At 32.3% G+C, this 25,672-nt stretch overlaps 3 protein-coding genes across 5 annotated transcripts in view; 1 reads left to right on the top strand and 2 right to left on the bottom strand.

The window, feature by feature from the left end:
• Positions 1-10,626, bottom strand: part of LOC100377158 (vacuolar protein sorting-associated protein 18 homolog) — a 35,485-nt gene extending 24,859 nt beyond the window's left edge. Inside the window, exons 1-10 of one of the 2 annotated variants that reach the window (XM_085501735.1) lie at positions 10,524-10,626; positions 10,079-10,211; positions 9,264-9,337; positions 7,778-7,887; positions 7,282-7,430; positions 6,795-6,879; positions 4,091-4,170; positions 3,495-3,524; positions 1,166-1,278; positions 520-608 (exon numbers count right to left, since the gene is read on the bottom strand). In XM_085501735.1, coding sequence (XP_085357861.1) covers positions 520-608; positions 1,166-1,278; positions 3,495-3,524; positions 4,091-4,170; positions 6,795-6,879; positions 7,282-7,430; positions 7,778-7,887; positions 9,264-9,337; positions 10,079-10,165 — 817 coding nt within the window. In that variant the 5' untranslated portion in view covers positions 10,166-10,211; positions 10,524-10,626. The remainder of the gene's footprint in view (positions 1-519; positions 609-1,165; positions 1,279-3,494; positions 3,525-4,090; positions 4,171-6,794; positions 6,880-7,281; positions 7,431-7,777; positions 7,888-9,263; positions 9,338-10,078; positions 10,212-10,523) is intronic. The other variant, XM_085501734.1, reaches the window with a different exon arrangement.
• A 947-nt stretch (positions 10,627-11,573) lies between these two features.
• Positions 11,574-20,392, top strand: LOC102808363 (uncharacterized). The gene is made up of 8 exons (XM_006811826.3): positions 11,574-11,868; positions 11,999-12,064; positions 13,292-13,360; positions 16,319-16,413; positions 16,810-16,900; positions 18,077-18,190; positions 18,807-18,924; positions 20,037-20,392. Exons 1-8 carry the CDS (start codon positions 11,824-11,826, stop codon positions 20,345-20,347), a joined length of 909 nt encoding a protein of 302 aa, XP_006811889.1. The 5' UTR covers positions 11,574-11,823; the 3' UTR covers positions 20,348-20,392.
• Positions 20,393-21,059: 667 nt separating this feature from the next.
• LOC102808242 (oxysterol-binding protein-related protein 11-like) overlaps positions 21,060-25,672 on the bottom strand; it is a 52,172-nt gene continuing 47,559 nt past the window's right edge. For both annotated transcript variants that reach the window (XM_085501443.1, XM_085501444.1), the window contains exon 18: positions 21,060-25,406. In XM_085501443.1, coding sequence (XP_085357569.1) covers positions 25,269-25,406 — 138 coding nt within the window. In that variant the 3' untranslated portion in view covers positions 21,060-25,268. The remainder of the gene's footprint in view (positions 25,407-25,672) is intronic.

Genomic DNA, 25,672 nt, shown 5'->3' with positions numbered 1-25,672 from the left:
TATATAGATTTTAGTGCAGGATTTGGAGGTAGCACATTCAAGGAGGTGGGACAAAAAACTCCCTTCTAAAGCCTTTAGGGCTGTAACTAGATGTTAGATGCCCCGCAGAAACCACTATTATTTGCGACAAAAACAACTGATTCTTTTTACATGCATTGAGGTTACACAGAACCGATAACTTTATGACCCTTCAAAAAAGCACACAGTTTTCATATGAACCTTTGAAGTTGTCAGAAGGTACTGCTGCTGCTGAGTTAAAAGCCAACTATGGAATTCAAACCCACAATTTTCGCAATTATGGGTGAACGTGCTAAACAATATGCCATGGGCAATGTCATAAATAAACAGGTTACTACATATGGTCAGTCTCTCATACTGGTATCACTGTCCTAGCTGTGTCTTGTGTTAACAGCTAGTTAAATGAAAAATTGAAGTAATTCAGAGTAGATTTTTTTTTTTTGTGTGAGGAGCCTCCCATAGGCTGAAAGATTCTGTACCATTTTGTAGGAGAATTCTCACCTGGATTATCCTCATAATTCTGAAAGACATATGAAAAGACTGGAGCTTCCGCTGATGTTGGTATAATGCCAATAAACTGATACAGCCTCCTATGAAAACAAGAAATACAAACACTGAAACACACACTACAAACTGGCCAACATTAACATATATAATTAAAGCCGCAAGCAGCATCAGCAGGGTATTGTAAGACCTGATATTGTAGATGTGGATGGTATGCATTTAAGGTCAAGTATGAGGTTGTTTTTTGTTATGCAGTGCTATGAAGTAGTCATTACATGCAGTTGTTGCTAAATTGCGGCTAAACCACATGACCAACCATAAACACAATTTAAAACTTCAATGCACTTTACACATGGATGCTAAAAAACAAATTTCAGATCAATTGGTTCTGAAGAAGAAGATTTTCAAGCATTTTTGACGTATTTTGAAAAAGGTGAAATGGCTGCTAAATAATAATAAGAAAGCATTTCAATTAAATTTGATGATTCAATTTAATAACTAGATGAATCTAATTTCAACAAATACTGAATATATTGATCAAATTGATTTGAGAAGAACAAAAAAAGCTGCAAATTCTGTTAGCACAAAATTGGTAACTGACATAAAAAAATCATGACAAAAATGATGTAAAATTTGACTTTACCCTGGAGTGGTTGCCATGATAAAATATTTTCTTTCTGTCTGTGATTTAGCGGGTACTCTTTCCACTTCTAACCCTGTAACAGGGACAGCACCATCTTTTCCTAAATTGTAAAGCTGAGAAAAAAAACAAAATAGAAAAATTTAAAATGAATAGCCATAAAATATATATATAAGACATGTGTAATACAATGACAAATTTGACAACTTATAGAAGTAAGACAAAATTAAATGAAAAAAAAAGAAAAAAATGTTAATTATGTGGTTTTCATGAGAAAGATAAAAGAGGCTATGCATGCAGAAATATGCAAACCAATGAACATACAGGTACATAATATACATGTACAAATGATATTTTTCTCACAAAAAACAAAACTATTTATTAACAAGTTGTATGTTTCCAGTGTATATTGTAAGATTATATAGACATATGTATGTCACATGATACTGTAAAAGGGTTAATTATTCACTGGGTTTTAATTTTGCTTATTTCGCTGACTGGAAAATGCGCTAAATTAAAACCCAGTGAATATGTAAAATTTAGCATAGAACACATTATCTTAATGATAAAACCGTGAATTTAAAACGTACTGAATATGCCTGAAATGGTAAATCAGCGAAATTTAAACAAAGTGAAAATTAGTCATTTTACAGTATGTAATATGTGAATGTGCCACGAATTGAAGTTTCAGTTGGCAAATCTTCTAGCTACCATAACCACCATATTTGAACAAAATCCATCCACATAAAGCATGTTTTATTTCACACACAGTGACCCTGATGCATTTTTCTTACAAGACAAACTTCTTAAATAAGAACGAATGAAAAAACAATGATGAACATCAAGGTTCTATTATGTTAGATTAGATATTTGTACCAAGTTTGAACAATATCAGTTCATGCACGACCGAAATCTTGTTTTGGAACGGCAGCACAGACAGACACACGAAAGTGAATGCAATAAATCATTATATACACTAATTTACATGAAATATATCACATTGTATGACAATATATAGGTCATATATCACTTTAGACTAAAGCCGTAATAAAGTGAAATAAACAAGACAAACTTTAAATAAATATCAGAGATAAGTGTCAAGTAATAATTTCGAAGAAATAACAAGCCCTGAAAAAAAAATCATCTTATATAGTACATGTATAAAAATGATTTAAATTACACAGATAAAGCAAATAGTGAGAAAGCAAAGATGAAAAAATGTGATTATATGCAAGCACATATCAGATTCTGCACACAAACAATGATATGAATATACCTCACTGATCAAAGCATCAACGACACAAAAAGTCAAAGTTTTGTGATGCAGCAGTCAATATGCTAACAAATAACAATCATTTAGAAGAGTAGCTTCTCACGTCCATTACTACAAATGTATGCATACAATCACAATCAATAGCACAAAAGTAGCACTAATACTGGAAAAACTAATGACAACAAAAGGAACCATTAAAGTTGTATTATTAGATTTATATGATTTGTAGTGTTTGACGGAAGAAGCAGTATGTGCCATGCCGTATACCAAAAAACAATTACAGCAATCGCAACACATCACCAGGTAGAACATGTTTGCAAATAACCAAACGTTTTCGTCGATTCAGGTTGTGATTGCGATTTCATCATCTTAAAGTGACATTATTAAAAATCAACCGAATCGCACATGAAACTGACGAATTGAATGCGGCTTTCTTAATAAATCAAAATTCTTTGTGAAGCATTCCACATAGAAATGGTTTGCCACGTACGTTTTCCTGTACCTGGGCATTTAGACCCTCTCCTTCTAAATTTATCATCTGTTGCCACTATGTCCAATTTTGAGCATGGAAAATTTTATAATTCCTAGTTGTTAAAGCAGTATGTGGAACTGCATTTTATGTTTGTTTGTCAAGAAAAATTTATCAGCAAAATTCCGCCATACATAATTCATTTAAGCTGTAAATACTGATTTTGGTCATGGCTTCATACAAGATTTCAAATAATTGAGAAGATAATACAACTTTAACAGTACGTGCCAACCATACACTGTTATTACATCACATTTTATTGGACTGGGAACCAGGCAAATTGTTGTTGAAACATAACAAGAACTGTTGCCATGGTAATGAAAATAAAACATCCAAATTCTGTATTTGAGTATTTTGCAGCAATTTGCCTGTCTTCTTAACATACAAATATAATGTGTAACACAACCACAAATCCGTTAGTTATAAACAAGATCTGGTTCTATTAACGTTGTACAGTTTTTTTTTTCAATCTGATGATGCAATAAAAGTGCAAGGTCAATGTGAGTCACATGCAAACACCAAGTATCTACCTCATGAAAACCCAAAGCTAAGTATTTGATCTTGATGTAAGGAAAGAGAAAGATAGGAAGGAAGACAGAGAATTAGGGTGAGATAAAGCCATAATAACCTAGGATTTCAGGTACTCAACTGATGTACATTCCAGATGTAGTCTGACATATCTTATCATACTTGATAGCGTACAAGTATAAAATTTAACAACCTTCAATAGTTTTCTTATTTTAAATTTTCCTCTAAATTAATTCCATATACCGGTAATATTTGTGGTGGTACACTACTAACATTCAAATTTGTAATTACTTTTTATCGTCCATTTAGTATTTCATATTTGAGTTTCTGACGGCTACATTACAAAAATGCTTACAATACACAAACCACATGAAGCTGATTATCGTAAAATATTTGCCTAAAGCTGCATATCACTGTTGACCGGAGTCAACATCAGGGTTGGCAGCTAAGCAACCAGGGAATCCAGAACTTGTCTATTGTAGCTGAACCCAAGGTTTTCTAGGAATTGTACGTACATTCATCTGGTTATGTAAATTTAAATATCTGTTTCAACTATAATCAATATGTAATTATATGAAGAACAATGAAATTGTCATACCTGTTTCCAGTACTGTTCTAAACTGCCTTGAAAAAATCGACTGTCCTCTCCTGATAAGATTTCTGTCTCAAATATACCACCTGTGAAATAAATACATCAAATATACCACCTGTGAAATAAATACATCAAATATACCACCCGTGAAATAAATACATAAAATATACTACCCATGAAATTAATACATCAAATATAACACCTGTGATATAAATTCATCGAACATACCACCTGTGAAATAAATACATCAAATACACCATCTATGAAATAAACACATCAAATATACCATCTGTGAAATAAATACATCAAATATACCACTTGTGGCATAAATTCATCAAACATACTAACCATGAAATAAACATAGCAAATATACCATCTGTGAAATAATACATCAAATATACCACTAGTGATATAAATACATCAAATATACCTACCACCTGTGAAATAGATACATCAAATATACAACCTATGAAATAAATACATCAAATATACCACCTATGAAATAAATACATCAAATATACCACCTATGAAATAAATACATCAAATATACCACCTATGAAATAAATACACCAAATATACCACTTGTGATATAAATTCATCAAACATACTAACAATGAAACAAACATATCAAATATACTATCTGTGAAATAATAGATCAATATATCACCTGTGAAATAAATACATCAAATATACCACTTGTGATATAAATTCATCAAACATACCAACTATGAAATAAACACATAAAATATACCATCTGTGAAATAATACGTCAAATATACCATCTGTGATACACATTCATCAAACATACCAACTATGAAATAAATACATCAAATATACCATTTGTGAAATAATATATCAAATATACCATCTGTGAAATAAATACATCAAATATACCACTTGTGGTATAAATTCATCAAACATACTAACCATGAAATAAACATAGCAAATATACCATCTGTGAAATAATACATCAAATATACCACTAGTGATATAAATACATCAAATATACCTACCACCTGTGAAATAGATACATCAAATATACAACCTATGAAATAAATACATCAAATATACCACCTATGAAATAAATACATCAAATATACCACCTATGACATAAATACATCAAATATACTATCTGTGAAATAATAGATCAATATACCACCTGTGAAATAAATACATCAAATATACCATCTGTGATATAAATTCATCAAACATACCAACTATGAAATAAACACATCAAATATACCACATGTGAAATAATACATCAAATATACCACCTGTTTTATAAATTCGTCAAACATACCAACTATGAAATAAACACATCAAATATACCACATGTGAAATAATACATCAAATATACCACCTGTGTTATAAATTCATCAAACATACCAACTATGAAATAAACACATCAAATATACCATCTGTGAAATAATATATCAAATATACCACATGTGAAATAATACATCAAATATGCCACCTGTGGTATAAATTTATCAAACATACCAACTATGAAATAAACACATTAAATATACCATCTGTGAAATAATATATCAAATATACCACATGTGAAATAATACATCAAATATGCCACCTGTGGTATAAATTCATCAAACATACCAACTATGAAATAAACATCAAATATACCATCTGTGAAATAATATATCAAATATACCACATGTGAAATAATACATCAAATATGCCACCTGTGGTATAAATTTATCAAACATACCAACTATGAAATAAACACATTAAATACACCATCTGTGAAATAATATATCAAATATACCACATGTGAAATAATACATCAAATATGCCACCTGTGGTATAAATTCATCAAACATACCAACTATGAAATAAACATCAAATATACCATCTGTGAAATAATATATCAAATATACCACATGTGAAATAATACATCAAATATACCACCTCTGGTATAAATTCATCAAACATACCAACTATGAAATAAACACATCAAATATACCATCTGTGAAATAATATATCAAATATACCACATGTGAAATAATACATCAAATTTACCACCTGTGTTATAAATTCATCAAACATACCAACTATGAAATAAACACATCAAATATACCACATGTGAAATAATACATCAAATATACCACCTGTGTTATAAATTCATCAAACATACCAACTATGAAATAAACACATCAAATATACCACATGTGAAATAATACATCAAATATACCACCTGTGTTATGAATTCATCAAATATACCACCTGTGTTATAAATTCATCATATCATCTGTGAGATAAATATGACATGTGTATGCATAATCCTGCATAAAAGTTTGATATTTTGATAATATTTTAATAGACAAAATGTTTAGTAATTCAACAAAGTTGAACAAATCACAACATACTGTATTACCTATGAGTATATGTGTGCAAACAAAGAAATGGTTTCAGACATGTTCAATGATCAGAATTTAGCAAATTTGAATAAGATTGTCTAAGAAACCCACATTGATAGTCCCTAATTTCAAAATTTATCCAAACCGAAGACTAAATATACCACCTACATTCATGATCATTTATGATTATAGGGAACTTTGTGAAAACAAAAACAAATATTTATTCTCACGTGTGAGGGCACTGTTCTCTACTGAGTTTGTCTATGCATCAGAACTGAGTAAAAGCGAGTAGTGACTGGTTAATTACTTAATAATTCAAAATAAAAAGCGATTACCTTTACTGCTTCCCAAGAGTATCTCGCCAGTGGTATTATCGCTACCAGATGCTTTATTCCAAGCAACAGAATCTATGACTAAGCCCTGGCAAAAAAAAAACATAAATTGGAATGGTGATGAAAATATATTGCGTAAACCCCACTAGTATTTGTGTACTGAGGATTCACTTTGCATGTTCACTGTTTATTAACGGCCACTATTAGAACAGTCATGGTAAGTTATACACAAATTAAAGGATAAATATGCAAAATAAAAAATAAGTTTGGTGACATCTTGGTATTTCTGCAGTCATCTCTGAAGGACAGAGAAACCTGATAAAGTTGCGACAAACTGACGCAAACTATCTTACAAATGACAGATTATAAAATCTTCTATCACAAAATCGACACTGGTGCACATACACTCAATAATGCATGTTGCACATAGCAGACAGTCAACTAAAAACATGTCCATTCTAAGTCAAGAACAGGTAAGACATAAATATACCTTCATCTTTGTCAGCTGTCTGGGTTTTTTGGAACTTCTGGAAAGATACAACACGTCCTGTGACTCCATGCTAATGATCAAATGTCGGCCATTATGATCTAGGAATAATTGGTGAATGCTATCTTCCGTATTACGACTTACTTCCACCTCTGAAATATATTTTTTTAAAATGAAAAATGTTATGAACAATAAATAAGGTAGTTAGGAGCTCGTACTTGAAAAGAAGTGACTGCGAATGCACAAAATGAATAAGAATTGATAATCATTATTATAAACAGATGGACGGCAGACATAACAACATCAACACATACAAAATTATTAACTTGTGAATAAATTATTTCTACGATATAAAAAAAATTATTTCGATACTAATTTTGCTCTAATAGTCAAATAATCTATGATCAATTTAAGTCATATTTCAATAATCCTGTACACAATAAATGCAACAGCTGATTAACATTGCGCTTCTAACAGAGCAAATGCGCTATTTCCTTACCATCTGGATTTTCAGGACGTTCCAAATCAATCCTCAATATAATGTTTTTAGCCATTGCTATGACCAACATATTATTATTGACCACCAAATGGGTGACCTGTGACGGTGGTCTGAAATCAAATAACAAAAGAATGAACTTTAATAACAAAAACACCAGATGGATATACTTTGGAGAAATTATGTCCATTTCTAAATTCTAGCAAAGAATTACCATATAAAGTAATGAGGCTCATCTTTTGCTTTAGTCTAGCCTTAGTACTTTATATGGTAATTCTTTGCTAGAATTTAGAAATGGACATAATTTCCCCAAAGTATATCCATCTGGTGTTAACAAGGAAGGCTTACAGTGAGCAAACAAGATTTACACATGGAGTTAGCAAACTCTTTAGAAAAGTCCCTATGAACATTGCAATATAGCAAGGAACTTTCTTATTGGCACTATCAAATGATCTAATGTTATGAAAAAGATTTGTTACATTTTCATTGGTGCCACTAATTAGTTAATTTTAGTAATTATTCAAAGGAAGTTGTAAATTTTCTGCTCGAATCTTGTTTGCGCCCACTGTAAATGTGCAGCATATTTATATGTAGTACTTTAAAATCTGTATTAGAAACCGCGGCTTCTATTAAAATGGGACGATGCAACAGTTTCTATTAGAACATCTACACATATGCGAAATTATGTTTTTTTGGTTTAAAAATAATGGGTGCAACTTCTACCCCCGTATTAGGGATTTGGCTTCTAATACAGATTTTACAGTTATAATTTTAATGATGAATAAAGTGTCCTGCATTTAATTAAATTTTCATGTGAGCCAAATATGAATGAATCTTGTTATGCAGTATATTATGATGGACAATGCAGCCACATATATAACAAATTTTACACCATCCAGGATGAGTGTGTGTAATCGGTCATGACCACAGTACATCAGATACTATGTGTCGACTGTAGGAACGCTTGTCATGCATGCACAACAAATGTGCAGCATTATTTGTCGCCTTACCCGGTGTATTCTATGAAATTAGAAAGCAAGATGTCACCCTCAAATAACACATACCGGTAGTAGTAAATAACAAAACAATTCAGTATTGATAAGTATCGGTAATGTACAAGAGCATCTACACTATAAACAGCAATTTTGTCCCTTGTTTTATTAATCAAATCACATAACACTGAATGTGGATTTAGAAAATGCTGTTTGGGAACTAACCATCAAAAATGATCAATACCAATTAATCCATTGAATGGCATAATTTTTCTTGTCAAAAATTGGTACAACATTTGGCACATTTAAGCATATTTTTTTATAATGTATTTGTTAATTTTGAACAAAACAGATGTAATATGTTGTTGGCCATAGGTCTAAAACAATGTGGAAAAACTAGGCAGGTGTATTTTGTTAAAGGTGATAATAGATAACTTTGCAATCAAAAGGTTATGATATTTAAACAATGTGCTATTTCTTCAGTGTTGCTGGCTTACGTGAAATTAATTCTTTGTTTGTTGAAAATTGGCGTGTCGTCTTCAGTTCTGGCGTTAATGTAACCAGCTGCAATCTGTAAAGACAACAAAATACTTCACATAAATGTAAAACAAACAAAAATTTGTTATGATAACTAAATCTTACTTTGTTAGTCTGTGACACGTGTCAGACGTGGAGAATGTGCGCAGAAGATAAAGAAATGTTTTCAACCCCCAGATTGTCTTGTTGTTGCTTTTCAGTGATTTACAGTGAATCAATTCAACATTACTGCCTGAACAAAAACATTGTCATCATCATTATACAAATAATTTTGTCTTATAGCTATTATCGTCTACTAATTTGGCTGTCTGAATCTAACATATTCGTGAATAATTAATCACATTACGTACTACTTAGTGACGTCACTTCTGAACAACGCTATTATCTGTTTACAGTGGACTTATTGTCACTACTTGATAGTATAATCATCTTGTGTTCTTCACAAAAAGTTTCATTTTCAGATCTGCATGGTTACTTCAAAAACAATTATACATTAACCATACATTTAAGGAAATTTTACTCCGCAATCCTGCTTACAATTTAGTAACTCAATCCAAAGAAAACTCAAATCATCCACATTTATTCTATTAAAATATTCAATTTTTTTTATATCTGCAAAAATGTAATAGTTAGTCTTAAAAAGGTGGTAAGTTATTGTTATTTCTTGTTTATTAATCATTTCGCCAGCACCTTCAGGGGGGAAACGCCTTGCTGTTTCACTGTACTGCTTACAAAGTGATATAATTCAACACTGAAAAGAACAGTGTCTACCTACCGGTTCTGGGACATCTTTTCTCTTGAAATCTCTTGTTTGAGGAGCTTTCCCCACCTCCTCATTATACTGCTCAAATAAATTTGACATGATTTCTACTGTAGATCAGAACGTTCTTAAAAAAATATCCTCATTCCTGCAAAAAAAAAACCCAGTGACTTCAAGTTGTAATGTAAAGTGAATTCATTATTTTTCATGTGAACTTTCTACTTCTAATACAACTATGGGAATGTATATCATACATAGTCTGAAATCTGGAAATGTAAATCTCAGAATGGACAATAATTAATATTTACTCAGAAAAGTCCCATCAATCTCATATTTATGTGTGGAACAGATTATACCGTGGCATCAACGTAAGAATAATTCGTCGATCACGTCAACAATCCCAAATCTCATAATAGCGCGGAACAACAACACTTCCCTGGAATATCCGAAGCGTACTTACCAATATTTTCTTTCCAATTTATTCTATTAACTCATCTAGTGTTGATATGAGGGAAAAGAGGGGAATGGTACATATCCGCAAATGGCGACTTAAAATGGCCTCCTAACTTGCTGAACATTAGCAAACAATGTTCGATTGTTAAAAGTGGCAGTGAAAATATGTTTCAAATGTATATGTGCGCATTTTTATCACATCGTAGTAGTTATTCAACCAACATAACTGTTATTAATAATATAATTTTTATATGGTAACACAAGTAGTTTTATACTGAAAAGGCAGCCATATTATCATTTTACTGGTCTCATTTGCATATTTATATTTACCTCTTTCTTACTTAGGTCTCATTTCCTTTTTTAAAACTACCATGTATAGGGCTAGTTAACTTAAAGGTCACTTTTGCATATTTGAGGGGGGTGACCAATCATTCGGCGACTGCCTATGGATTAACGGAGGTGGCGCTTCGCGCCGTTATTTAAGCATGGGTTTTAACACTCTTAATTCAGTGTTCCTGCATTGCCTGCCTTTGCTGCCAATTTACCTCACCTGCTGCTGCTGCCGGTTTTCCCACCCTTGCCCACCCCTTTTTGTAGTTTTTGTTTTTCCTAGGGTTGGGGCTGGCGATTCCAAGTTTTTTACTTATATTTGTTTTTTGCTCTTGTATGTTTGAAACATGTTATGTTTTTCTTGCAATATTTGTGCTTGTACCTTATCAAGTTTATGCTTTTCACAATTGTTTTCATGATTTTACCAGTTTGGTAGTTTTTGCTTTAATCTTATCAATTTTGTTATTTTCTATTCATTTGAATTTAGCTTGCTTTGAATTTTGTTTTTCCAGGGGGATATAGTCTTTAGTTCTGGTTTGACTTATCATTTACCTGCTTTTAGATTTAGGATGAACACTTAGTTTGTAAAAATAAACTACCTCCTACTGGACCCAAGACACTGTTGTGTACGAGTATTTTGTTTTGTTTGTGAGGGTGTTTTGCTCTGCTCTGGCGTTGCGCCCTCTGGCGGTGAACCATGATTTAAAGTAATCATCAGTAAGCTGAAGACGCAATTTCCAGAGGTCTGTCCCAAGGCATGTGCATTGACGTTGCAGGTCGGCGTCTTCTACACCGTTTGTGCTGGGACAGCGCTTCCGGTGACGACACAACGCGGTCATGTGATGTACTTCTAAATGGGCTCAGTTTATTTTTAGGTCTTACAGTGTGACGTCATTCACTGCTAAACACTTGTCGGTCGATTAACTGAACAGCACAGCAGTGGATATCTACCGACCTGTTAGTGGGGGCCTGTGAACATGAACGAAGATTCCTTTGCATCGCTATGCAACAGAGTTAAGAAGGTAAAGTAGACTTCCAACAACAAGTAAAACTCGGTGTCTATCGCTATGGCAACATGCTTTACTCTGATTCAATATCGATTGAAAGTTTAAAATTTAAATAATGACAGCTTTTTCATTTTGTTTCATAAAGACCAAATTGGACTATTGTAAACAAAGTATTATTTCTTCGACTAAAGATGAAGTTACTTATCTACAGGTTGGTATTCATAATTGTTGAATATATTGATGTCTACAATAAACAAAATACTGTGTATTTGTTTTATTAATAGCCCTTGATGTATGTAATTTGTCATTATGGCCAAAAAACACGAAAAAAAAATATTGCCGTGATCAATATAAATTTAAAAAAAAAAAAAAAAGTTTAAAAAGCAAAAAAACATAGAACAAATTTATTATGAAAAAAAAAAATACTCTGTAGCACAAAAATAAAAAAATATTTTGCACAGTTTTTCTGCCATTACCCCACAAAAAGTTTCTAATAGTCCACCCCCTTACACCAAATTGACAGAGTACCGATATAATTAAAAATAATTTTTGTCATATTAATCCTGTACTAATGTGGAAGTATGGTTTTTTTACATTTGATACATGTCAATAAGATCACCGAACATTATGCCAAGAAAAGTAATTGAAGTAAGATGTTATCATAGTATTACAATTGACTGACATTGACTGAAATTAATTCATTTATTTATTCTCCATAATTTTAATATTGTACAAATTTTCAGCAAATTGTAAATAAATATAGTTAGTTTTAATATATCATAATACTATCGACGCATCAAACGCTTTCTTTTCTTGTTACTTATAAATATTTATAAATTTCAAATGCAGCTAAATCCAATCGACCAATCAAAGAGTATAATGACATCATTATTGGCCAATAGAAAACTCTTGTTTCAGTTTCAATTATTATATTTATAAATATTTATTAAAATGAAGGAAATTGGTTTGTAGTGCCAATAGTAGTAATGCATTGTCATATAATCACAGTAAATAATAATAGATGGAAAATTTGAATAAATCACTTGTTGATTTCTTGTTTGTGTGTGATATATTCTTTCTGAATACATGTACGTTCCAAGTTGGTTCACAATCACCGACTCGTATATACAAGTAAATGAGCAAGAAAATTCTGGGATTTTGCAATGTTTCAAACATTTACTTGACAAGACAATGAATAAATATTTGGACAATTTGCGTGATAACTGCACAACATGGCTAAGTACAAGACAGCAGATTATATGACTATGGGTACCAGGAAAGAAAAAAAAAACATGACAGTGAAACCGGCATGTTGCCAAAAATATAATTTTATCACAGCATTATTTTGCAAATATTTATTTTTTATAAGTTCATTGACTCATGGTGCAATGAATTCAAATTTGTTAGGTATCGATTTAATCCTTGTTTCAATACACAGGTATGCAGCTTACTGAAACTGATAGATGATAGTACAGTCAGGCTGAAAACTCTTACACTATTGTTACGGGTAAGATTAAATTAAGGTGCTATTTTTCCAAATTTTGAATTCTTTAACATTTTCTCGGTTGTTTTGTTTTGTTGAAAAATGGTGATATGTAATTACCGTGGATAATTTGTTATATTGTTTAAAAAGTGCGATGACCCCATTTTTTTTGTTTTCCACTGAATTATTGCTGATTAGACTCAGAATTAGTGCGCTTTTGTTTTTTATCTAAGTCGGTAAACTAATGAATAATCTAAGTCAATTTGAGCAAAACTGTCTTAGCCAGATTACTGGGAAATGTTGGTATGTATAGTCTGCACTTTCTTTCAGAAGATTGGGACCATAATAGCCAAATCATTTGAGTAAAAACAGAAAATTTACACAAATGTTGTCTTTTGGCTCTAAAATTAGGGTTCATTTCAATAAATACTGAAGAATATGAGAAAAAAGTGCAGAAAAATCTTGGCGGGAATGTCTGGTGGCGAAAAGATAAATATATATTTTCAATTGAAATATTACACAAAGTTGATATTATGATCATGTTATTTCAGTTCAACCCCATTGTTGACATTTGTTTGGAAACCATGGTAACAAAGTCAACACTTTCTCTTACTCAAGTTACTGTATTTGACTTTAGTCACGAGTTTCTATGTAAATAGCGCATAGAAAGCCCATGCTTTGATTACCTTGGTAAGCCACAAACATTTTTCTTTTAGTTTCTCATTTACACATGCTTTTAAAATTTCTAAACTAAATCATTCTGCCATTTTTCAAACAATTAAAGGGACACTATTATTAACTTTTCTGTTATTGTTTTTATGTTGATTTTTGTGTACAGGATACACACTATATGCAGTTATAAAACATAAACAGTGCTCACCGTCAAAACTACAATACTTTATCAACAAACAAAAATTAACAATCACCATGGAGGTATACTGTGGAATACTTTATTTTCGCTGGAATTTATTTTCGCTGAAAAGGCTTTTTGGGCGTTTTGCTTGGAATTTATTTTCACTGATTTTTGATGAGATTAATGTAAAATATAGGAAAAAATGTATATTTACCGGATTTTATTTTCACGGAATCAACCCTTCAGCGAAAATAGCGAAAATAAATTCCAAGCGAAAATAAAGTATTCTACAGTACATAATTTTACTTCCATTCTATGACCATATATGACACATAATTTTACTAGCTTGGTTGTAAACGTGCAATTGTTTTTTAGCAAATTTTTAAAAAGTGGGAAGTGTAAACATTCATTTTGTGTGAGACTTCCCGGCATGGATAATTTATATTTAGGTAAACATATTTTTTTTTTCTGCATGGTCAAACATTCTATGGAAGGATTCCAAATTTGAACATGTCTCACAAAATATATTTTGTCTGTTGCCAAGACCAACCATATCAACATAAGAATGTTCAATAAAGGTGAGCAAATTTTTCGTAAGCAAACATACAACATGAGTCAATTTAATTGTCATAAATTTTATTTAATTTCAAAACTCAGATTGTGCATTTTAAGTTATAACATAAATTGTGACGGTTAACATTTCTTACATCACAGCTAGAATATGATTTTGGCAAATGTTTTTTTCATTTTTTTTTCTGTGAGACAATTATAAGAGATTAACCATTAAAAACTTTGAGAACAGAGCAAGTAGAAACGAAGTGTTAATTATTTTTTATCTCATTTTTAGCTTGATTTTTTTTCCAGAATGACGTAAAAATGTTTTGTTTCCTCTTTCTATATAAAATGGTGTATTGTTCTTTTATATAATAGTTTTTTTTTTCTGCCACTTATTTAATTTTTGTGGCAAAACTTTATCTTTCTAATGGTAAACTTCTATTTCTACTCACTTGGTAGACAGCAATACGGTAATACATTGTAAAGTATTCTGCAGTGGTGTAATTGATATTCTGTTTTGCTGCATGACCACTCAATACTTAAATGGCTTACTGAGTGACTGTAAAGTTCATATTAGGTCATATACCGATAACTTACTCTGTAGCTGATTCCCATCGTAAACTTTTTTCATGTGTTATCTGCATTGGATATATATAAGTCTGTGCTCCCTAATCTTAGTAAAAGTACTGATATACATTTGTAGATAGCACAATTATATTCCCTTGTGAAATTGTAACCAGAACTGCAATTGTCCCACATACTCCTCTCTGGTCCTTGAGCAGCAATACTGTGGATCTGCTATTGCTCTAATGTTCAGGGCAACAAGACCAGGGCCACATGGACCGAGAAGCTATTCTTGCATTACTGTCACCCTGAAATTGAGATCAACAGCAGAGCAAAAAAAATTTCCAGGATTCAAAAAAATAACTACTATAGTCTAAAAAGTTATCTGCAAGCCTTTGGCTAACATGAACTTGAGTAAACCATTAATGACTGCATGCTTTCAAACTCACTGTTGGATATTGCTTGAGGGTAGTCAAACATGAACCAAACAAATCTTCATCATAAATTGGGGACAAGTTTGCCTCACAATGCCATTCACATATGATTTATGCTCCTGCAAGAGAAATGTTGTCATATCTAAACTAGTGGAAAATCTGTTTATATATATATATATATATTTGATGTGATATATAGGATGTGATGGTGTACAGCCCTGATCTCACTGGTCAGTCTCTCACACAAGCTCTGATCCTTGAAACATTACCTCTATATACTGATCATGGATAGTTTTCTATTTTTATATTTCATTTTTGCTGTTATATTCATAAGTGACATCTGTAGCCGAAGAATAGCTTTGAAATCCAGCACCACTGCATGAGCTTTCTCTGTATGTAAGCTAACAATTAACTGTCACATCAATAAAAAATTGACGGAGCAGGTATAAAGTTCCAAATTGCATCTGTCTGCCAAGCAAACATATAAATGACATTTTTGAATTTTTCTTGTATGTTGCCTTCCAATTTAAAGTATACATGCATAGTCTTATGTTACACATGTTTTTTTGTCTGCAGAGAATGTATGCTTGCAACTGTATTGAAGCTCAAGCCATCATAAAGTCAGTGAAGTATAACACAGACAGAATAGATGCTTTAAAATTACTTGTCTGGTAAGCAATTGGAGATCTGTGATTGGTACAAATTGCATTCAAACTAATTTCATGATGAGCTGATAATATATTCATTTATTTCTAGTTGAATACAAAAAATAGATGAATATTTTATTTGATACAAAATTTAGTATGAAGGAAAACATAAAGCGCAGAAAACAAAAAGAGACAAATGGGGTAAAAAGTTATACTTAAAAGTAAATATACTAATTTTGTGGGGTGGGATTGGTCATGTGAAGGCAGGGGGGTTATCAAACTCATTTCAGGAAATATTTTAACTAGTAGAATTAATTGCAACAGCAATTCAAGTTGTTGTTTCCTGCCTTAAGTTACAGAAAGCACACCACTTGCTAAATTCTGTTGTTTAATCTCAATCACTTATTTTTATCTCACAAGTTATTTATCAGATCCTGGTAATTATGATAATTTATTACCAGCGTTTCCTTTTAAAGAAGAGAAGACACAAGCAGGGAGGATATTGACACAAGTAAGCATCTATAGTAGTTACTGCAATTATTAGAAAATCCCAGAGAATATATATTTCACAGTTGTCACAATAAACAGATATCAGGGCTTACTTGAATGCATTGAATATAAATTGTCTAATTGATGTCCAATGAGTCTGCCTTGGTGCCCTTATACTGATCCTGCTGTTATTCCTGAATGCAAGACAATTTTTATTCATTTGTGGGTGTGTGTTTTTTCTGGGAACATTGCACATACATCTCATACATATATTTGAATGACCTGACCACTTCTTTGTATTCATTTGTACAATTTAATATATTAGTTTGCATGATACTTGAAAAATTGCAAGGGTTTCAATTTATGTTGTGTGTACATGTACTTGTGATCTGTAAAATACAATATTGGTAAATCAGTAAATATGACAAAATTGCACATTTACACTAATTGTATCTAAGGTTGGTTATATAAATTATACGATAAATCATACATTAAAGGGAAAATAGCTGAGACTATCTCCAATTTGTACAGTCATCTCCAAAATGTGAACACGTGAAGCAATAGCATATGCACAATATATACTGACATTGTACATTAAATCACTTGTAAAGAAGATGACTGCTGGGTAAGGGCTGTAGAGTGCTCCGTCTATTGAAATCCAGTTTTGTCAAGCAAACTTACGGTTACAGTACAGAATGACAACTTACTAAGGCCTTGGGTGGAATCATGTCAAATATATGTCTTGAAAGGCTATTTAGCCGCTGTCTGACAGCCTCTCACTGATGATTGTCTTTTATTCACCATAGTAGTGTGTTCATAATTTTCTATGATCCTCATCATACGAGTGATTTTAACAATGACAACTACTTGATCGTTAAATTTCACATCGCATCTTATGTGATATAGGGTGTAGGGTGGGGTCACTTTTGTCCATGCAATTGTGTCTAAAACAATATTTCAGTGAGATTTGGTCATTTCTAAGTGAGTATATTTATTAACAAAAAAATGTTGTTCAAAATCACAGACAGAAAGTAAAATCTTTTCAGTCTGAGAAAAAAAAATACTGTAGCAAGTTAATTTTTTTTTTTGAACAAATGGTTGAGTTTTTAAAAATAAAAAAAAAAATTGGCAGTGTTTTTTGGAGGTTTTATCTTTGTATATATATATATATATATATATATATATATATATATTGTAGGTGGCAGCCAGAGGGAATGCTCCAATGCATGGTTCTATTGTAACAGGATCCACAATTCCATTCAGGTCACAGTCAGCAGCGTCTCTTCGATCAACGTCTTCCCTGTCATATACTGTAAGTTATAAGCGATTATTACTATTTGTCACAATTATATGAAATCTCAACAGTGGCGGATCCAGCAAAATGTATTGGGGGGGGGGGGGGCTTTGCTTAACATTACGGAGCAAAAATCGCAGAGAAGCTATGCGTTTGGGGGGAGCATGGCCCCCTGGACACCCCCCCCCCTCTGGATCCGCCACTGAATTTCAATACATTACCATAACAACTGACATTACCATAACAGTGTGAAGTTGATCTAATGTTGACACAATATGTATAGTTGGGAAATATCTTTCAATCCACATTTGTATCTTTATAACCCTTTCAGCACCAAAGGCAACTTTTGTCACATTCACAAATTAAATCCACATATTTTAATTTTTCACAATTTTTCCACATGAATTTTACTGAATTTTTATAAATGTTGCCAGTCTTGATTCTTTGCATTCATATCATCATAAAATCTCGTAAGAATGAATAGAAAAACTAAAACACCTAGCATCCTCTATTTGGTATTTTATGACATATTGATAATATTCATCTGTGAGTAACAACAATTTGTACAATATAGAAAAAAATATTCTTCCTACTTTCTTTCGTTCACGGTTTAATATCTACTTGTTTGTTTCAGTCTCAGAATGCAGTTGAACGAAAGGTGGACCGCTTTTTTCATGCATTAGCTGATATGTACGACAGGCGAATTGAAGGCAAAGGGGTCAAAGTTGAGCCATTTATGGATGATGATGAAGGTAGTGTTATCATGTCATTCTGTTCACAAAAGAGAATATATACCACAGTTTCTCAACAATTGCAGCATTGCAACTGAAATTTGTGTAATGTATGTCATTATAAATGCACCCATCCAGTAGACCCACCCTAAAAAGTAGTTAATGTCCTCATCATCGAAGTCAACATAATCCTTGTTATATTTCTACAACCCAGAATCGATTCACATTAAGTGAACGATTTAGGCAGAATAGGGTCTGTACTTTGTATGCCTATCCACAGTCCCTCAACACCGTCTTGAAGGACCGTGGCCTATCAAAGCAATGTGGGTGAAATAATATGATATGATATGATATATGATATGATATGCTAATTTTATTCAGACTCAGATCTAGAAATACCTTAGAAATAGTGTTATATTAGAATTAATAAGATAAACATACAAATGCACATGCAGACAATAGAAATCAAATCCTTTCCTAACAGGGTTGTCGATTGAGGGACTTCATATATTATACATGTACTGTACAAATCATCTTAAGTGAATGTAAACCTATACAACAAACCTAATATGTAACACATATGGTCACAGAGATCCTGTTGAACAAGCAACTTTGTTTTTCTCCCCTTCACAGTGTACAATTATCTCCTCTAATAGCATCCAATGTTCCCCTGACCTACGTATACATTTACCTGTTATTTATTTTATTCTCAGTTGGCAAAAAAAACTGAGTTAGTGATAATTCATTAGCATATACCAACCATTTTTTATTGTTACATAGTTGTTACAAATTTATTTGAATCAGTTTCAATGAATTTCACGATGTTGTTGAATAAGCACAATTGGAACATTGGAACAGTTTAGTCTGAGAAAGGCACTGACAATATTAATATTTAAGAAAGTGTTTGTTACAGAAAACACAAAAGAAAAATTTATTTTTTATATAAAATAAAAATTGATGGCTATATTAAAATAAAAATACACACCCAAATCAACTTTGGAAAACAATTTGAGACAAAATTTGATGTGTGGTACACACACATGCAGGTTATCCTCAGTTAACATGTGCCAGAGTTTCTAGTTGCTAGGCAACCATGCCACAGGTATTATATTAATTAATTTCTTTGATTACAGAGATGATCCTGTCAGAAGATTCTTCTGACATTCCCTTACAGAGCTTCGCTAGTCTATCAATGCGCCAGTCATCACTGAAGAATGTGACACACTGTAAAACCTCATCCGGGAATGATAGAGACATCAATAATCAGAATACAGAGTCATCTACTGAACAACCTTCACAACACCCAGTCCCAGAATGCCAAGGAGTGCCCAACCTGGGATTTGACTGCGATGAAAATAAAGACTTGGTGGTCGAGGACTTACAAGGAGAGAGTTTTAATAGCACAGTCTTACAAATACAGCAAGTTGATGATACAAACGCATGATTTGATTAAAATAAATATGAAATGACTGCAAACATATGAGCAAAATTTGTCTGATACTTTAAAATCACAATCTATCATTCACTTTAGTAGACATCATTCACAGAGGTTGTTATTTTTATATAATTGCTACAAGTCAAATACTTAGCAGTTGATCTGCCAATAGCTTCCAAGCAACTTTAATTTTTGATTCATTATTACAGAGCTGTATAGCGCCCTCTGTAGAGATCTATTGAAGTAGATTCTTTGGTCTTCCTTAATTAAGGTAGAAGCCTACTTATAAATTAAAATACCCAGAATTTATTCATTTTGCAATAAACTGTACTCCAAGGCAATATAAGGATATTGATCTAAAAAAAGTTGGGGGTCACCAGCCTTTTTTTCGAGAAATTTTGACACTATTATAATTTTTCTTTAACATTGCATTCCATGGAATTGTTCTAAAAATAGCGATTTTCAAGAAATATTAGGACACATTTCTCAAAAAGCTTAAACACACAAAACTAATGAACATTGTCATGCGATTTATAACCAATTTTGTCGAAAATTATGACTGGGCTTCTACCTTAACAGTATCATAGTTGGGGTGGAAGATACAACCAAGTTCACACAAGAGTAGGCCATTACACCACTGAACATCAAAACTATACTCATTTTACAGCACACTGGCCAATTTACAAATCCATCAATAGAGGGCAGCAGACATGGACAATGATTGTTGGTGTAAATTCAATATTTATTACTGTTCATTGGTGTAACAAGTACAAGGTTAAAACTAAGATTACATTTTATATTCAAAAATGCTGATACCAATCAAAATAATACTGTTGATGCATCTTTTCAAATTATTAAAACTATCTGACTGAGAAAGGAAATCTTTATCTACGTTTTCAGTATTACATCGTTCAGTATGCAATAGAGTTTTGTGTACAAACAATGTATTTTTCACATGTTACTATATGTTATGTTGCATGGGACCCATATATTATATGACGTGGTATGACATTTGATGCCTCAATGGTGGTCTGTTTTACATGGACACAGTCCCTGTTGTACAATAGTAAAATGAAATGAGACATCCATTTTGAATCACAACTTGATACAAATATGCATGAGATACAATATGTGTCCGGGAGGTGTGAATTTTGAGTGCAATCAGTCCAGGCAAATCAGATATACGATGATGGAAGAGCATCAGCTGCTGGCCACCAGCCGGCCATTTTGAATCTGATCTGAGTAACAAAACTATGTACATAAAGGTCCCTGATACCCGTCTTTTCTAACTTTTGAACTAAATCAGTCCATAGATGACAGAGATACATGTACAGTGTCGGAATTCTAGAAATAATTGATTTTCTCGTGAAAATGAAAAAAAAAAGTCTCAAAAGTTTACAAGGTTCTACAGGACTAAAAAATATGCCAAATTGTTTGCAATGATCAAATTTGTCAGTGAATTGAGCTTGTTTGCTAATTTGCTGTTCCTATATTTCTGATACTTGCTGTAAAAAACTTATTAACACTCTGGTATCTGCCAATCAATATCAAGTTTCAAATACATTAATTTATTTCACAGGTACAGCAATAATTACCCAAGAATTATTTTACCTTTTTGTTATGGTCCATACAACTGCTATCACTTCTATAGTGGCATATCTAGAATCACAATGCCATCTAGAAAAACTAGACTTCAAAATTGTACAAAAATAATTCAGCTGTTATGATAATTTCTAAAATTTGATACTACCCTGACTGGGTGTTCATGAACGCCCATCAAACAAACCATGACAAAATATACAACATGGAATCTAAAATTTCAAATGGAATAATTATTTCTCTTGTATATACGATATTGCACCAATCTTAACACAAAATTGTCATTCTGTTCTAACACTATTGGATACATTATGTCGAGGCACCCTGTTTAACTTACCGGTACAGACCATATAGTATTGATCAGTTTGACATAATAATTAAAATCTTCCTAAAATACTAGTACTAGTCAAAATGGTGGGTAAATAACCTTTTTTGTACCATAAAAGTACAATGAACCCTCGCATTGAAATATGACAAAAATAGCATATAGCCCATGCTCAGTTGAGAACTGATCAACTATTATTAAACAGAGCTATCTGTCAAAAGCATTAGAAATATTCGTGAACAGACACAATTCAAATCAACTATTCTGATTAGCTGTAATTCGCGTCTATTTCACATACCCCAAAGTTTAACCTTCCATGGAATATAAGCTCCATCTATACAGCTTGGGGGGTTTTCAATTAATCAAAAATACAAGACATATTTCCATAAACAGTAATACTGTATTCATACACTCTGTAAGGTACAGTGCAGGTGTATGAAAAACAAAAGCTGGATTATTATTATTATTAGCACCAATTATAATACCCACTGCGTGTATCTGTTGTTTGGTAATCTGGAGCTGCCAGAATGCATAAACTTTTTAAGTGCCAGTCATGTTGCTTTGATTCAAGAAAGTCAATAACTCCTGTCGTCGTCGTCGTCGTTGTCATTGTCGAAGTTAGCATCCTGCATGCAGGCATACTACTGCAGTGAGGAAACTTGATCTACAATGTCTCGAAATATAGAATATGCAAAGCATTCTGGTCACTGGATTAGGATTAGGATTATGAACTCTGTAACAGCGTAACTAGTACTACACGGTAGTGATATTTATACAAACAACAGTTAGTCTAAGCTACTAAATACCAACATTAATATATATATATATATCTTATTTATGTAAAATAACGTGTTCTTTCTCATTACAATATTTCACATACGTGTACTATTTACATAATTAACTAAACTTAGCGAGTATCTACCCAAAAAAATATCATCGTTTGAACCATTGAGTTGATTACATGTCAATGTATTAACGGTGATGAATATTATTTTACATAGTCATCAGGAATCGACACTACTAATCGTAATCCCCGCTACCGTATTTGCTCCTAGAAGCTCATCTCCAATAAAATTGCAAATAAACTGATAATTAAATTATGACTTATTTTGACCATAGACACACCTCTGTAAATTAAACGAGTGCATGCGCTGCAAACAGAACAAATACGGTAGATGTTATTGCCAAAAATCAAGAGTACTGTGAACTGATTTAATTTCAGAAGACAAATTCTAGCAGTGATTTTTGCCTCAAATAAAGATCTATTGTTTTGGCTTATGAATATACATTCCTGTCTTTATTTATGTTGTAATGTTGTTATTGTTTGTTTTTGTGACAGCCACAGATAAATCTGATTAAGTCTTGTTCAAATCTTGCAATTTCTAAGTCCTATCACGATGCATATCACGTAAGTGTCTCAACGACAGAAATCATACTTTAGTCAGATTGTGATTTTAACGAAAAATCATCGTTATAAATGCCCTTAAGTCATCTAATCATGAAGATTTATCAAAACAACAATATAATAATTTACAGAAGTAATCGCTAACAACAAGAAAAGTGGGATGCAAACTTTGAAAAGTTTGGAAATAATGCAAAACGTTTTCTGACAAACATTGTAAAATTCCTTGTTAATAATTTCTTATATTTTGTTGCAATGAAAAATATGTTTTCATTAAAACTGAACATTACTCTGTAATTTACTTTAAAATTCTGATTCATTTTTAGCAACAATTAAAGAGTGGATGAAAATAGAAACTGATATTTTATATTTGTCACTAGCCAGAGAAGTCATTAAGATAGTAACAGCGAATAATCTTAGATACCACAGCAGTCCACATGGAGAAGTACAGTAGCAGACATATACATACATGTATGCTTATCTTAACCGTCCTAGTACACTAAAATTACAAATGCTGTATTTGTTCCATTAGCAGCCCATGCATTTATGTAAATGACTGGATGTATTTTGGCAAAATACTGTTAAATACTTTATTTTAGCTGGAATTAATTTTTGCTGAAAAGACTTTTTGAGAGTTATGTATTTACCCCTGATTTCTAATGAGTTGAATGTAAAATATAGGAAAGGTATATTCACTGGATTTTACATTCACTGTATCATCCCTCCAGTGAAAATAAAGTATTTTACAGTAAACAATATTTTAATGATCCAGCATCCTCTAAATGCAATTTTGGTTCCTATTACTAGTGATGCACCACTCCTATTACTGATGCGTCACACCTATTAGTGATGCGCCCCTCCTACTATAGATGTACTCCTACTATAGATGTACTCCTACTATAGATGTACTCCTACTAGAGATGCACTCCTATTAGAGATGCACTCCTACTAGAGATGCACTCCTATTAGAGATGCGCCAGTCTCAAATATGGTACATGTATAATAGATAATTTAGCAGAGTAAATATGAAAAGCTAATATCAACAAAAATTGATAAACTGATGGATACTCAGCATTAAAGTTGAAGAAGAGTTTAAATGAACCCAAATCAAAGAGGGCATTTTCTATCACAAACTAAAGGACTGATTGGCAAACAGTAGAAAAAGTATTTTTACAATACAGTCATGCAGGAGTTGATCTATGTCTTTTCCAAATCCCTACTTACACTTCAAAGTATTAGGGTTGGGATAAAAAAACTCTGTTTTTTCTTATAATTGTAGCCTGCTACAATCCACATAAATTACAGTTATTATTAAAGCGAGTCGTCACCTGCGCATGCGCAGGAATTGAGTTCCAAGTAATGATAACAACACATGCTAAAAACGCAAAGGCTCATGGGTAGACGTTTGTAAACAATGAAACGCTATGGTCATCTGACGCATGCGCAGGTGACGACTCCCACGCTTTAAGGTGAATTTTTGTTGTTGCACAATAATTTTTAATTTGGCTATACATACACCTGAAACAGCCTGAGAAATAAAAACAAAAGTAGCAGAAAATTTAAACACACGAGGGCAAACATTTAAGGGGGAATTCCTGGTTCTTTCAAGAGCTTGGCTGAGGAGTTTTTTTCAGTACATGCTTATATTGCCATCCTTCGTCTTTTTTGTGGAATAGTTTTGTTTTCCAAGGAGTCTTTGTCTCAACTCGGTGTTTTCCTTCTTGTCTTTGTTTCTCTTCAAGCTGGCAATAGAATATAAATGTAGTAATCAACAACTGGAGATGAATCATAGGACCGACAAAGGTGTGCTATCGAGCTGGTTTACTGTGATGTACAAACCGAGATGTAAGTGATATGTTGTTACAACAGACAAATAGGCAGTACATGTATAAGTTCAACTATCACATTTGACCAATCTTCATAGGATTTAAACTTGAATACAAATTTAAACTGAACATGGCTATTTACGATACCCCAGATTTTAATCCAAGTAAATCTACTTACATAG

This window comes from Saccoglossus kowalevskii, chromosome 7 (assembly GCF_978046115.1).
Source record: "Saccoglossus kowalevskii chromosome 7, keSacKowa6.1, whole genome shotgun sequence".
In the NCBI taxonomy this organism is placed as follows: Eukaryota; Metazoa; Hemichordata; class Enteropneusta; family Harrimaniidae; genus Saccoglossus; species Saccoglossus kowalevskii.
The sequence above is the reverse complement of the archived record's forward strand: the minus strand, read 5'-3'. Positions and strand labels throughout refer to the sequence as shown.

What these genes read in the sequence shown, in the direction of transcription:
- LOC102808363 (XM_006811826.3), top strand. Translation starts at nt 11,824, where the DNA reads ATGAACGAAGATTCCTTTGCATCGCTATGCAACAGAGTTAAGAAG. An exon ending in ATGAAGTTACTTATCTACAG is followed by an intron (nt 12,065 to 13,291) that starts GTTGGTATTCAT and finishes TTCAATACACAG; the next exon opens with GTATGCAGCTTACTGAAACT. An exon ending in CAGGGAGGATATTGACACAA is followed by an intron (nt 16,901 to 18,076) that starts GTAAGCATCTAT and finishes TATATATTGTAG; the next exon opens with GTGGCAGCCAGAGGGAATGC.